The sequence below is a fragment of the Gymnodraco acuticeps genome, unplaced genomic scaffold (genome assembly GCF_902827175.1).
Source record: "Gymnodraco acuticeps unplaced genomic scaffold, fGymAcu1.1, whole genome shotgun sequence".
In the NCBI taxonomy this organism is placed as follows: Eukaryota; Metazoa; Chordata; class Actinopteri; order Perciformes; family Bathydraconidae; genus Gymnodraco; species Gymnodraco acuticeps.
In genome coordinates, this window is record NW_022990963.1 from 79,835 (window position 1) to 93,981 (window position 14,147).

Sequence of the window (14,147 nt, forward strand, 5' to 3'; positions counted from 1 at the left end):
AAAGAGTCCTCTCCTGCTGATGTTCAGGTGTATATTAGTATGTAGTGTCTCTACTTTAAAGAGTCCTCTCCTGCTGATGTTCAGGTGTATATCAGTATGTAGTGTCTCTACTTTAAAGAGTCCTCTCCTGCTGATGTTCAGGTGTATATCAGTATGTAGTGTCTCTACATGTCTCCATGCTTTAATGTTAAAAAAAGCTCTATATTTTTCTCATACTGCCTGTGCTGCTGCTCTTTTCACCCTCTGTCTGAAACCAGAGCCCAGTCTGCTCTGATTGGTTAGCTGGCCGGCTCTGTTGTGATTGGACAACAGCTTAGGAAAGTCCCGCCCCTTAGCCTATCACGTACAATGTGTTGGAACTAGGGATGGGTATCGTTTGAAATGTATCGATTCCGATTCCGGTTCTGCTTATTGATTCCGGTTCTTATCAATTCCCCGTTTCGATTCCAAAATTGTAAAAGAAAGAGGTCAAACGTTTAGATAACAAAAATATCTTTATTCTTTTAAGCTTTAACTTTAACATTTTTACAAATAAAAAAATATACATGCAATACAAATGTATTCCACAATAGCTGTGCTTTATTTTAACTCAGCTATGGCTTTGGCAAGCTATTAACAGTCATTACACTGTGCCTTGTCTTTTTCTTTCTTAGTGTAGTGGAGCCTCACTTCAGAGCGTTTACCGCGACCCATCTTTGGTGTTATGAAGTGACTTAGTTCGTGAACTGTCTACGGGAGGGCGGGGGGAGCGTCTGTCGTCTGTCAGCGCAATTTACATGATGCCGTTTAAGAAAATGAAGGGCGGTGCCGGCCGTCAGCGTACCGAGCCGGCCGTCAACGGCCCGCTGACGACCGACCGTTCTGTGATTCTCCAGAACACACAGATGGCCAGTCCGCCCTTACCCTGTATTCCACCGGGTCACCGCAGCGCCGCGGCGCAGACGGACCCGGTGGAATACAGGGTCTACCGCGTTTAGGGACCGTTAAGCAGAACCGAAATTGTGTATTTTGTATGGGTACCCGGTACCCGGCATTTTCTTATCGGTTCTCATCTGGAACCGAGTTTCGGTTCCCAACCCTAGTTGGAACGCTATCCAATAGAAGCGCTAGTGTTACAAAGTGATGTCACTATATTCAGGAAGTAAAAAAATGTGAGCGAGAAACTCCCTCTGGAGGGAACACAGGGATTTTAGCCTTTGCAAACCAATTGCATGCACTAAAACCTAAAGAACAGACACACACGACAGGGAAGAGCAAACCTCCAAAAATATAAATATGTATACAGAATTGGATCCTCTTTATAAATCTTTAGCAATGATGGTGAGGGCACACACACACACACACACACACACACACACACACACACACACACACACACACACACACGCCCTTTCAGCTCTCTTATTTTGTATCCTACTCTGTAATTTGTTGGTTCCCCGCGGGGTCATATTCATTCAAATTTGATTTTAACGAATGGAATTGGAAGACCCCCAACGCTGACCCAACGTATTTACAAGTTTTTTTAATTCCCAGCGTTGCTTCGGGTGGTTTCACCTTCACCGCGGAGCTTTGCTGTCCAAATGACCAAACAACAAGACTGCTGGCCTGATGACTGTAATTATCTTGGCTCTACTCAAGACGATGTCCCCCTGAATTAATCCCAGTTTTCTTTCTTCTACTTGCTGCTAATGAGTCAATGGCCAAGAGGCTGCATATTTCCATTTATCTGATGGCACTCAATCGTCTAGTGTAATTCAAATGTTCAGTGTTCTTTAGATAGTGGACAAGATATATAGCTAGAAAGATTGTATTTGACTGGTAGAAACTGGATGTGATAAGTTTATCATCCTACTTCAAACTGATTACAAGATCAATCCATCAGACACGCGGCAATCAACATTTACCTCAATATGACAAGTTATTGCCACCTTGAAACAATATTTCATAGCAACTCCTTTTTCTAAAAAAACAGGTGGACGACATGTTAGACGAAGAGAGCGACAACGAAAGTGAAAGCCAGGGCAAAGAGAAGCCAGGTAATGAGGAAGGGGATGATGATGATGAAGAGGAGCAGCAGCCAGAAGCTGGACAGAAAACAACAGCAGCAGCAGAAGGAGGAGGAGAAAGTGGAGGAGGAATCGTTCCTCAGGAGATGAGCGTGGAGGAAAAGAAGATCCAGCCAGCATCCAGTGAGGCCAGTGTGCTAAGGTATTTGCAAAATCCACATTTTTATTTTGTTTCGAGTGATGTCATTTTGTAGCCCGTTAGCATCGCTTAGCGTCTCCCTTGAAAGCAAACAGCCAATGAGATGTGTCCATTTGATTTTGGAAAACAAGATCTTTTGCAAACACACATTTATTTATTTGTTGTCATTAAGATTTTTATTAATTTTGTACCCCCCTTGCACCCCAATGATTCTCTCACACACATGCCTACATACACATGTGCACACACTTCATCAACGTAAAGCATGTGGATACACATTTACAACAAATATATCGTATACACTAGGGCTGCTCGATTATGGCAAAAATCATAATCACGATTATTTTGGTCAATAATTGATATCACGATTATTAAATACGATTATTCATTGACTTTGAAAACGTCCATTTATTGAACTTTAAAACAAATAAAAATAATAATTTGAACAGTATCGTTTTAACTGTTGATTACCCTGAACGTATAATTCAACTGAAAAACCAATACTAAAATAAATGCTATATTTACATTTAAATAAGTAATATCAAAATAATAAATACCAATAAACAAGATCAACAAATATTTCGGAGCGCACTTCCACAAGCTGCGAAACATATATAAATATGATAAATAAATTAGATCAAATATTCTTTCACGTTTTGTTCAGCAGGATAATCTCCACATATCAACATTACTTTTTTAATATTTAAAGAGTAAATGCAATCCTGGTTTTTACGACGTATTCTAGGGATGCATATCGTTGACTTTTTGACGATACCGATGCCACTGAACGATACCGATACTCAACCGATACATATCGTGATACTTTGAAAAAATGTATCATCCCACAATTACTCCCATGAAGCACTTTACGATATAGTTAACATGTCAAATGAATATTAAATTCAATTGTGGGACTTCTTTGACCTTTTAGTTCTGAACAAACAATGAAAGATACATACAAAATATGAAGAAAACCGATTATGGAATATCTTTTATAACACCCGCCATCAGGTGTGCCGCGTGAATAGCACATCTTGTCAATGCAAACAGACATTTATAGCACCGTTATAATTAATGTTAAACCTGAGATTCGACTAGAGAACAAATACATAATAGAATAAAGGTCATGAGATCTCGGCATTGCATAAACAAACAAATCTCATCTTTAAAATCAACATTTGCCTTCACTGGTGAGAGAAAACAAATCCCATCACAGTTCATTTGTGGGACTTTTACCTTTCTAGTATTGAACAGACAATGAAATACATAAAATATGAAGAAAAACGATTATGCAATCTAATTTATAACTCCCGCCATCACGGGCCACGGACTCACTTTTAAAACTTTTTTTATTTTTATTTTTTATAAAAGTATCGAAACCAGATCTGATTTCGGTACGGTATACCGTAGCCACCAGTAACCGGTAATACCGGTATGCATCCCGACCGTATTCCTGTACCACTTTTAAAATCACTCCGTCTTCAATGTTTCTTCTCCAGCAGCCTTTGTTAATCAAATATGATAACAGGAACACCACATTACTCTGTCTCCCTTAAGACCAGACATTTACTATCACATGTTTCCTCTAAGTGTCATCACTGTTGGCACCCTCCTCTGTTGATCCTGCATTCGGTGCTTAAACACCCTCGGGTGAGAGAGGGATGCTTAGTTTAAATTGCACTTGGCAAGAACCCCATTGAGAATCCTTTTGCAAAAGGTGCTGTGTATTTTCCGGTCTTCCTTCGCCCAATGACTATTATCTTAACACGCCACTTCATCATCACTGCTATGCCGAAGCCAGACGGTCGGGTCTGTTTCCATGGATATTAAATCCAAACAGACAGCAGGCAGTCTGCGAGTTATGAACACATCAGACTCTGTTATAGCTGAAGGACAGGCCTCTGACACTACTGAGGAAATATTTGATTAGGTTTTCTACATCTGATGCATGTTATATTTATCAGTGGGATGTGACATTTCCCAGAACAAATACGTTTATTTAGAGTTGAGTAACAACATGCGGCAAACTCTGGTCAATCTCCGTAGACTAGGGATGCACCGAATATTCGGCCACCGAAAATTATCGGCCGAAAATGGTTAAAAAGGCCCTTTCGGCTTTCGGCCGAAAGGGTTTTAGCACCGAAAAAATATCACCGAATGTCAGAACAGGCTTACGTTGGTAACCTAACGTGTTGTTGTGATGACGTAATAAAGACGCGGCGACCATGCTCGCGGCTGGCTCACAGGGGGGGGGGGGGGGGGGGCATTGACCTTTGTCATCGAGATTGCCCTGAGCCTTTAACAAATCGTATTAAATAATCTGATGACAGACTGTAAACAGAATAGCTGACATTTTAACAAACTAAATAACTCTGTTTCCTCTAATCATTAACCCATGTTTGTATCATGGAGTTAACTCCGTGTGGTGCTGCTAGCATACATAACACCTGACGTGGAAACGTTACTCGTGATGGGGCTACAGAGCTGCTAGAAAGACGGTCGAACCCGGTGCATTCCTCCGTCTGCATGCGGTGCACTTTTGCAAAATGTTTAGACAAATTGCTCGTGCTTACATGCTAAACTCTTATTGCACTTATGGTAACAAGTATTCTCCACATCGAGACGGGTAAAGTTTAACCACACCTCGGAGCGCGTTCTCTCCGCCATCTCCGCAGTGTGCTCCGCTGCATGTAGCAGCTGCGTGTGTGTAAACTGCCCCGCCCCCTCGCACACAGACGGGAGAGAGATCTCGTCTGATCGAAAATACATCATAGACGCATTTGTTGTCTTTGCATATTAGAAACGAGTTGGCGACACTAAGACTGCGATATCATGTTTTTTAGCAATAATACATGACATATATAAATGTACTGTATGCATTCAAAAGTGCTGAATAAATGTTTTATGGACCCATAATAGTGATTATTATTTAAGTTAAGTTTTGCCATAATCATGTCTATTTCCATAACCAGGTAGCTGAACAACATTGGTAAAAAATTTATACATTATATATATATATTTCTATTAATCATTTTCGGCCTTTCGGCATTCGGTTTTCGGCCAACTGTTTCCTATTTTCGGTATCGGTTTCGGCCAAGAATTTCCCATTCGGTGCACCCCTACCGTAGACCCCTTGCTTAAAATGCCCAAGAAATAAACATGTTGATAGCCTGGTACAAAAAGCGGTCCCTAGAATTAAGTTTGCCATTTATGAGAATTTAAAAAGTGAATTAATGTAACTCACGTGTTAAAATTGTATCAAGGATTGTAGTTTTGCACATTAGGGGTATTGCGTGCATAAATCTACATACTCTGTATTAGGGCTGGACGGTTAATCGATTTTAAATCGAAATCGCGATTTTAAATGATGCGGTTATCAAATCGCAAAGCCTGCGATGTTCTTCTTGTGTGTCAGTCCTCCACACCAATCGGAAGTGCTGTGCTCCACATGCACCAGTCATTGTTAACCAATCAGAAGTGGCCCACGATAGCAGGTGATAGACAGATTGATCCAATCACCTGCCAAGTATTTTTGAAATACTTTTCCAAATGGCTTCCAATGGAGCTTGAGATGGTTTGGTGAAACCATCTGAGTCAGGTCAGCAATGCTCCATCACATGTTTCTATTACAGGGTGAGTCTTAAACTGAAGCTCGACTTTAAAGCAACCCAACGGAAGTTTCCTGTAAGTTTAGTTATTTCACTCGTATCTCGGGCTGCGGGGGTGCTAGAGACGGGAGCACGTTGATGCGACCTTCCTAGCCGGAGATATGGCCGCATTTTACAATAAACTTCCGTTGGGTCGCTTAAAAACAAAATCGCAAATCGAATCGCAATATCTGTCAGAAAAATCGCAATTAGATTATTTCCCCAAATCGTGCAGCCCTACTCGGTGTTCTCCACGAGGCTCGTAGAAAACATGAACCGTTACAGAGCTACCTTACAACATTGGTGTCTTTTATAGAGGACAAATCTTCTTTGTAGTATTATCTGGTGATTATGTAGTTGCAATAATGTTGTTGCTCTCTGGAATAGAAGTGGAATAAAGTGTTGGTTGATTATAACTAAGTGCACATAATGCCTCAGACTCAATAGGCTACGTTAAAATCTGTATTTGAAACCCATTTGTTTGTTGAGCATTTCTTTCTTCCCCTTTTCAATGTTGTGCCTCATCAGTATTCTGCTCTCAGTCATTTCTTGAAAGTGAATGAAACACATTCTGAACATGATCTAGCTCCAAGGATCCCCATGTAGAAAGAGGATAGGAGCCATCACACGTTGTTGGCCAAATAGATACCGACTGTTGTCCTTAATGTTGAACCTCTGCACCTCCAGACTTAGTTTTGTCTGCCTTTTTGAATCCAGCCTCACTGCTCTGAAGCTGGAAGAAGGAGATTTGAGAGTTTTCTTCACCAGTAAAACTCTTTTTCTCTGCGTCTCTGATCTTGTTTGTCTCTGCATCCACAGCCAGGCAGTTTGATAATATTTGTTTCCTTGTTTCCCGTCTTTTGGACATTTGAGTCTTGGTCTGACACCTTGGGTTGTTGCTAATGAGTCGAGTGTTCGCTCTGGTGCTTAATCGCTGTTGTCAAACGGCAGTCAGTGCAATGGTGCAGAGTAGTGACACACGATTAGACAAGTAAAAGAGTGGAAGTTAGATTGTGTAAGCACTGTTGAAATAAGCAGGTAGGTCTTTGGGTTCTTCCACAGTAAGATACCAGAGTTATAGTGTTTACATTATCCTCTCTGACCTCTGGTATTATGTTGGGAAAAAGGTTTTAAATGCACTTCTCTGCATCGATCTTGCTTGAGTAGCTTGACTTTTCTTTCTGATATCTTTTATGAAAACCAAGACATCGCTCTTTTTTTTATAAATTCTGAATTAGAAATGGGATTCAATCAATGCTCAAACATCCATAGTGTGCACCATTTGGTCAAACATTCCTTCCTACGCCCCTATATAGACCACAAAAGAACTGAAGCCCTTACATGCTATAAGAGCAACATATAAATTAAAGATTAACAAGCTGAAAGACATGCTTTTGAATGTTGTACGAGTATCCAATCCATTTTGAACCGCAAATGCACTGAGAGGCATACTCAAAGCAAAGATTTATATTTTCTAGGGCTGTCAAGTTAAAGCGTTAACGCAATTTTTTTTTATAACACCACTAATTATTTTAACAACGCATGTGTATTTGTCCTCGGCCCGCCCCGTAGAGCCCAAAGGCTTGACGTTGTTGTTGTTGTTAGTGGGATGGTTTGAAAGTTTGCCGGGGGAGACGCCTGGACAACAACAGCGATAGCTAAATGGGGGGCTACAGCTTAACACTGTGGAGGACGACGGGCTGCGTTAGATAATTCGGATCGCATCCAACGTGTCACAGCGCATTATTTTGAACCACAGTGGGAACTTCAGTCTCATGCTTTGACTGTTATGAAATCAAATCAAATCAAGTTTTATTTATATAGCACATTTATAAACGATTTTTGGTCGAGCCAAAGTGCTGTACATAAAATAAAAATAGCCTACAGTAGAGACACTTTACAGCAAATACAACAACACAGATTGTTCAGAATATCAGTATGAGAAAAAACGACACCCTCTGTCCTTAGACCCTCTGTCCTTAGACCCTCTGTCCTTAGACCCTCACATCGTACAAGGAAACACTTCCAGAGAAAACCCACAGTTTTAAGGGAACATGGAGAAACCTCAGGGAGAGCAACAGAGGAGGGATCCCTCTCCCAGGACGGACAGACGTGCAATAGATGCCGTGTGTAAATCCAAGAGATAATACATTTTACAGCATATAGACCGAATGTTAGGAAATGCATGTGTCTGTAATAAGAAGATGAATCCACGAGGATGTCAGCTACAATCCTGTGGAAGCCATCAGGGAAGCAGCATGACGAGACCCAAGGCAGGACCGCAGAGACAGGTTCAGCCACGACCCGAAGTCCACGACTTAATCCCCTCTTCTTCATGTCTCTTCTACATCACCATGTGTCCCCTCTTCTTCATGTCTCCTCTACATCAACATGTGTCCCCTCTTCTTCATGTCTCTTCTACATCAACATGTGTCCCCTCTTCTTCATGTCTCTTCTACATCAACATGTGTCCCCTCTTCTCCATGTATCTTCTACATCAACATGTGTCCCCTCTTCTTCATGTCTCTTCTACATCAACATGTGTCCCCTCTTCTCCATGTATCTTCTACATCAACATGTGTCCCCTCTTCTTCATGTCTCTTCTACATCAACATGTGTCCCCTCTTCTTCATGTCTCTTCTACATCAACATGTGTCCCCTCTTCTCCATGTATCTTCTACATCAACATGTGTCCCCTCTTCTTCATATCTCTTCTACATCAACATATGTCCCCTCTTCTTCATGTCTCTTCTACATCAACATGTGTCCCCTCTTCTTCATGTTTCTTCTACATCAACATGTGTCCCCTCTTCTTCATGTCTCTTCTACATCAACATGTGTCCCCTCTTCTTCATGTCTCTTCTACATCAACATGTGTCCCCTCTTCTTCATGTCTCTTCTACATCAACATGTGTCCCCTCTTCTTCATGTCTCTTCTACATCAACATGTGTCCCCTCTTCTTCATGTCTCTTCTACATCAACATGTGTCCCCTCTTCTTCATGTCTCTTCTACATCAACATGTGTCCCCTCTTCTTCATGTCTCTTCTTCATCAGCATGTGTCCCCTCTGTGGAAAGAGACTCTGAAAGTTTCAGGAACAAAGATTCTCTCTCTTTTTGATCCATTTCTATAAAAACCTGTCTGAAAATGAGCTGATCAGATTTTGGCCACTTTATGATGTCATAACGATGTTTTGTCTTGTGTAACCATTAGCCAATCAGCAACCAAGGTAACCCCCCCCCCCCCTTATCACCTGAATCTCCTCCTAGAGCACCATTGAGTTCTTTGTAACCAAATGTCTCTCAGAGGGGCGTGGGGAGGGGCTCCTTATTTTCATCTGAAGTAACAGACAGAGAATCAGCACTTTGGAAACAGGGCTGAAACAGAGGGGATTATGGGAAGACATGTTTTGTATATATCTGAGACCTGTGATATATTGATGAAAAACAGGATAATAGGGGACCTTTAAGTGAGAAAACATTGCCAGAGTAATCAACTGTTCAGACAAAGGCTTTGATTTCTGTAGAAAGAGGTATTGAAGAGAGATCTGACGTCTACTTCTATCAGCCTGCCAGACTGCATTAATGTAATGTTCCTGTCTGACAGAAAAATTTTCTACTGTATTGTTGCCTTGTCCACCATTAAAAGGCAATTTAAAATGTTATAGAAGAAGGCTTCCTGATTATACTCAACTCTGTAGGACCTCCACTCCTTCAGGACCTTAAGAGTTGTCATCCTGTCAGTCTTCATCCCTTTCTTCACCACTTTCTTGTATTTGGCACAAAGTAGACATACATCTGTTGCTAAGATACTGTAGCGATGTGAACGTCTCTGTTTTGTCCTCACCGTCTTTCCGTTTGGCATGCAGAGAATAACTTCTTGCTTTATTTTTTTATTATCTTGTTTTTATTCCAATTTAAAATCCATGGTACGCAGCTTGGGCAGATTTACAGTGACAGGTTAAAAGCACGTTCCAATTAAGCAGTGCTGTGAGTCCCAAGGACAAGTGTTTGCAACCACTGTTGGAAACAAATCAAAATTAATTAGCTTCAACAAAGGTGATCTGAAGTTAAGTTAATTTCTTGCACATTGCGAAAAGGATCAGACGGTTCTTTGAACGTCTTTGCGCTCTACTGTATGTCCCACAGATCTTTTTACTTAGATAATTAAATGTCTCACGTATTTTTACGATCTATTAATGCAGTTACATTATCACACACGTTTCATACGCTGTGCACTTCAGCACTACAGGAAAAAATACACTTCATCGTAAATCCAGTTTATTACACGGCTCAGTTAAATGGGTTCTGATTGGTCAATTTGGACGTTCCAATGGTTGTTAATACTGACTAACAGACCGTTACTGAGGAGAACAGACCGTTGCTAAGGACGATCAAGGGACTAAGTGCAGTCAAATCAATCCACATAAAGAAGGTCATTAAATGTTAAAGTCAACTATGGACAAAAAACATTGGAAAACGCAGTGGAATTCTTTTTGAATATACATTTTAATATATTTGGAGAGCACAAAACTTTGGATTCATGATAGCTAAAAAAAAACACTAAAGGGAACAGCAGAAGGAGAAGACATACAGGAAGTAAACACTAAAGGGAACAGCAGAAGAAGACAGGAAGTAAACACTAAAGGGACAGCAGAAGGAGACGGACAGGAAGTAAACACTAAAGGGAACAGCAGAAGAAGACGGAGAGGAAGTACACACTAAAGGGAACAGCAGAAGGAGACAGACAGGAAGTAAACACTAAAGGGAACAGCAGAAGAAGACAGACGGGAAGTAAACACTAAAGGGAACAGCAGAAGGAGACAGACAGGAAGTAAACACTAAAGGGAACAACAGAAGGAGACATTGATGAAGTAAACACTAAAGGGAACAACAGAAGGAGACACACATGAAGTAAACACTAAAGGGAACAGCAGAAGGAGACAGACAGGAAGTAAACACTAAAGGGAACAACAGAAGGAGACATTGATGAAGTAAACACTAAAGGGAACAACAGAAGGAGACACACATGAAGTAAACACTAAAGGGAACAGCAGAAGGAGACAGACAGGAAGGAAACACTAAAGGAAACAGCAGAAGAAGACAGACAGGAAGTAAACACTAAAGGGAACAGCAGAAGGAGACAGACAGGAAGTAAACACTAAAGGCCCTGTCACACTGTCCCGAAATTGACACCCGATGGACACACGATAAAGGAAATGTTCAAATTCGGCTGTGATCGTAGCAACATCGGGCCATTCGTGAGGGCATCTTAAGCCTTCGTATGACCGCTGGTGGAGTTTCTCAGGCTCCGGCAGCAACTTCGTGAGCGGTGGCAAAATCTTTGGCATGCCAAAAAATAGCCGAAGGACCTTGCGAAGGTTCATTTTCGTGTTGAATTCGTGTGTCAATTTTGCACACGAAGTTGCTGCCGGAGCCTGAGAAACTCCACCATCGTAGCAACATCGGGCCATTCGTGAGGGCATCTAAGCCATCGTATGACCGCCGGTGGAGTTTCTCAGGCTCCGGCAGCAACTTCGTGAACGGCAACTTCGTAAGGCACTCGTGAGGGCATCTTGTCAAATCGTGTCATCTTCGTGTTATCATCGGTGCATTCACCCTCACTCTGATCGGGGCGAATGCCCGATGGCACCGATGATAACACGATGCCCTCACGATGGGCTTACGAAGGGCAAAATTGACACACGAATTCAACACGAAAATGAACCTTCGCAAGGTCCTTCGGCTATTTTTTGGCATGCCAAAGATTTTGCCACCGCTCACGAAGTTGCTGCCGGAGCCTGAGAAACTCCACCGGCGGTCATACGAAGGCTTAAGATGCCCTCACGAATGGCCCGATGTTGCTACGATCACAGCCGAATTTGAACATTTCCTTTATCGTGTGTCCATCGGGTTGTTTTATTGCACAACAAAATCATGTAAATATATTATGTAAATAACCCAATTTGTGTTCTGTGAAACTAAAAAGCATATAATATATTATTTTGAAGGACAGTTGACAGGAAGTTGTTGTTGTTATGGAAACAACATTACGGAGAAATCGTAATATTTTCTACATATAACGACGGATAAAGTAAAGAACAAAGTCTGAAGATATCAGTACAGTATCATAGTACTGTAACACAATTGTTTGTGTTACTTTCATTGCAGTTGTATGTCTTAAATGTAATGTAAATGTTGCCTTTGTGTGTGGTTCGGGGCCATCATGGTGCGAAATTCACAATTCCATATTCGTGTGTCCATCGGGTGTCAATTTCGGGACAGTGTGACAGGGCCTTAAAGGGACAGCAGAAGGAGACGGACAGGAAGTAAACACTAAAGGGAACAGCAGAAGAAGACGGACAGGAAGTAAACACTAAAGGGAACAGCAGAAGAAGACGGACAGGAAGTAAACACTAAAGGGAACAGAAGAAGACAGACATGAAGTAAACACTAAAGGGAACAGCAGAAGGAGACGGACAGGAAGTAAACACTAAAGGGAACAGCAGAAGGAGACAGACAGGAAGTAAACACTAAAGGGAACAGCAGAAGGAGACGGACAGGAACTAAACACTAAAGGGAACAGCAGCAGAAAAAGACAGACAGGAAGTAAACACTAAAGGGAACAGCAGAAGGAGACGGACAGGAAGTAAACACTAAAGGGAACAGCAGAAGGAGACAGGCAGGAAGTAAACACTAAAGGGAACAGCAGAAGGAGACGGACAGGAAGTAAACACTAAAGGGAACATCAGAAGGAGACGGACAGGAAGTAAACACTAAAGGGACAGCAGAAGGAGACGGACAGGAAGTAAACACTAAAGGGAACATCAGAAGGAGACGGACAGGAAGTAAACACTAAAGGGACAGCAGAAGGAGACGGACAGGAAGTAAACACTAAAGAGAACCAATTTGTTAAAAAAGCAGATGAGTATCACGCCGCCATTTGAATGCCTGCGCAGTGGATGTGCATTTCACCCTTTGGGAATGTTTTGGGAATTACGCAATTTCCTTTTATCTTAAAGGGGACCTATCTTGCAAAATGCACTCTTGTACGTCTTTTATACATGAATATGTGTCCCCGGTGTGTCAGGGAACTCACCAAGTGTCAGAAAATACAACCCTCTCTCTTTTCCTCTATACCCAAATCTCTAAAAAAAAAAAGGGGCTGTAATGGATCTGATACAGACTAATCCAGATTTGAATTATTTTCTACGTCACAGAAGTGGTACTCCGCTTAGTGGTCAACTCTCCACCTATCAGGGGAATGAGAGGTTGGGCCATGGCCGCTCGGAAGCGCTGGAGACGCTGTAGTACATATGCCAGGCCTATAAGTGGCGCTGTAGTCTGCCACAAAAGCAGCGAAGAAGACTTCCCTTGCATGGTTGCCATGGTTGCCCTTCTGTTTATTCTCCGCTGTGGCTCTTTTTCTCCCTCCCCGAGGCAAGCGTTTGCGCCTCCTGCTTTAAAACAAATGAATAATGACTCTATATAATCATATGTAAGGGATAATGTGCAGCGACGCGGTCATTATGGGGAAAAGAACACCGATATCTACAATATATTGTTCAAATATAGCATGATATGTCCCCTTTAATGTGTACAGGTTTACGGCCGCGAATGCTCCCTAATCCTTTTCTTGAATGGTGTACTTGTGAGTTAAGTTTATTGAAGGGCAGAGTCATTGCTAATGTGCTTTTGAGCGTAAAGCCAATCATTACTGTCTCTTCCACTTAGCTGCCGAGCAATAAGAAAAGTGTCCTAATCTTGTTCAATCAAAATTAGCCTTGAACTGGCCTAACCCCAAGCGTCTTAACGCTCCGTCTATCTGTGCTCCTTGACATTGAATTGCTTCGATGTTTTTTTAAATGCATCTCTACAAGGAGCATTTCCAGGAAGGCTGTATTTCAGAGCACACTTGTTAAAATGCGTTGGTGGTCATTAGCTGTTAGTCAGGGTTGCTGTGAATGATTTATTGAGAGCTGTGGGCTGCACTTAGGGCTCTAACAGAGTTAAGATTTAACAAGGAGGTGGCAGGGTGGATATAAAAGGTGGATGAACCTCCCTTTTCCATCAGCTCACAGGAATTTATGTCATGTCCCTGTTGAGATGGTGCATTCACAGTTCCAGGACATTGCAGTAGTGCACTTAACAAAAGTGGTTTGATATTTTGTGTCAGACTTTGTAAATGCCTTACTTAAAGGTGTTTCACCAGATGTTGCCTTTGTCTCATAATATGTGTAATTTTAGGTCTTGGGCCTTGTTGGGAAAACACTGAATGTCCTCTTCCAATATGAG

General features: G+C 41.7%; 1 protein-coding gene across 2 annotated transcripts in view; it reads left to right on the forward strand.

Annotated features, from left to right (window-relative positions):
- Positions 1–14,147, forward strand: part of ctdp1 (CTD (carboxy-terminal domain, RNA polymerase II, polypeptide A) phosphatase, subunit 1) — a 117,452-nt gene that overhangs the window by 62,617 nt on the left and 40,688 nt on the right. For both annotated transcript variants that reach the window (XM_034235180.1, XM_034235181.1), the window contains exon 12: positions 1,973–2,208. In XM_034235180.1, the coding sequence (XP_034091071.1) occupies positions 1,973–2,208 (236 nt within the window). The remainder of the gene's footprint in view (positions 1–1,972; positions 2,209–14,147) is intronic.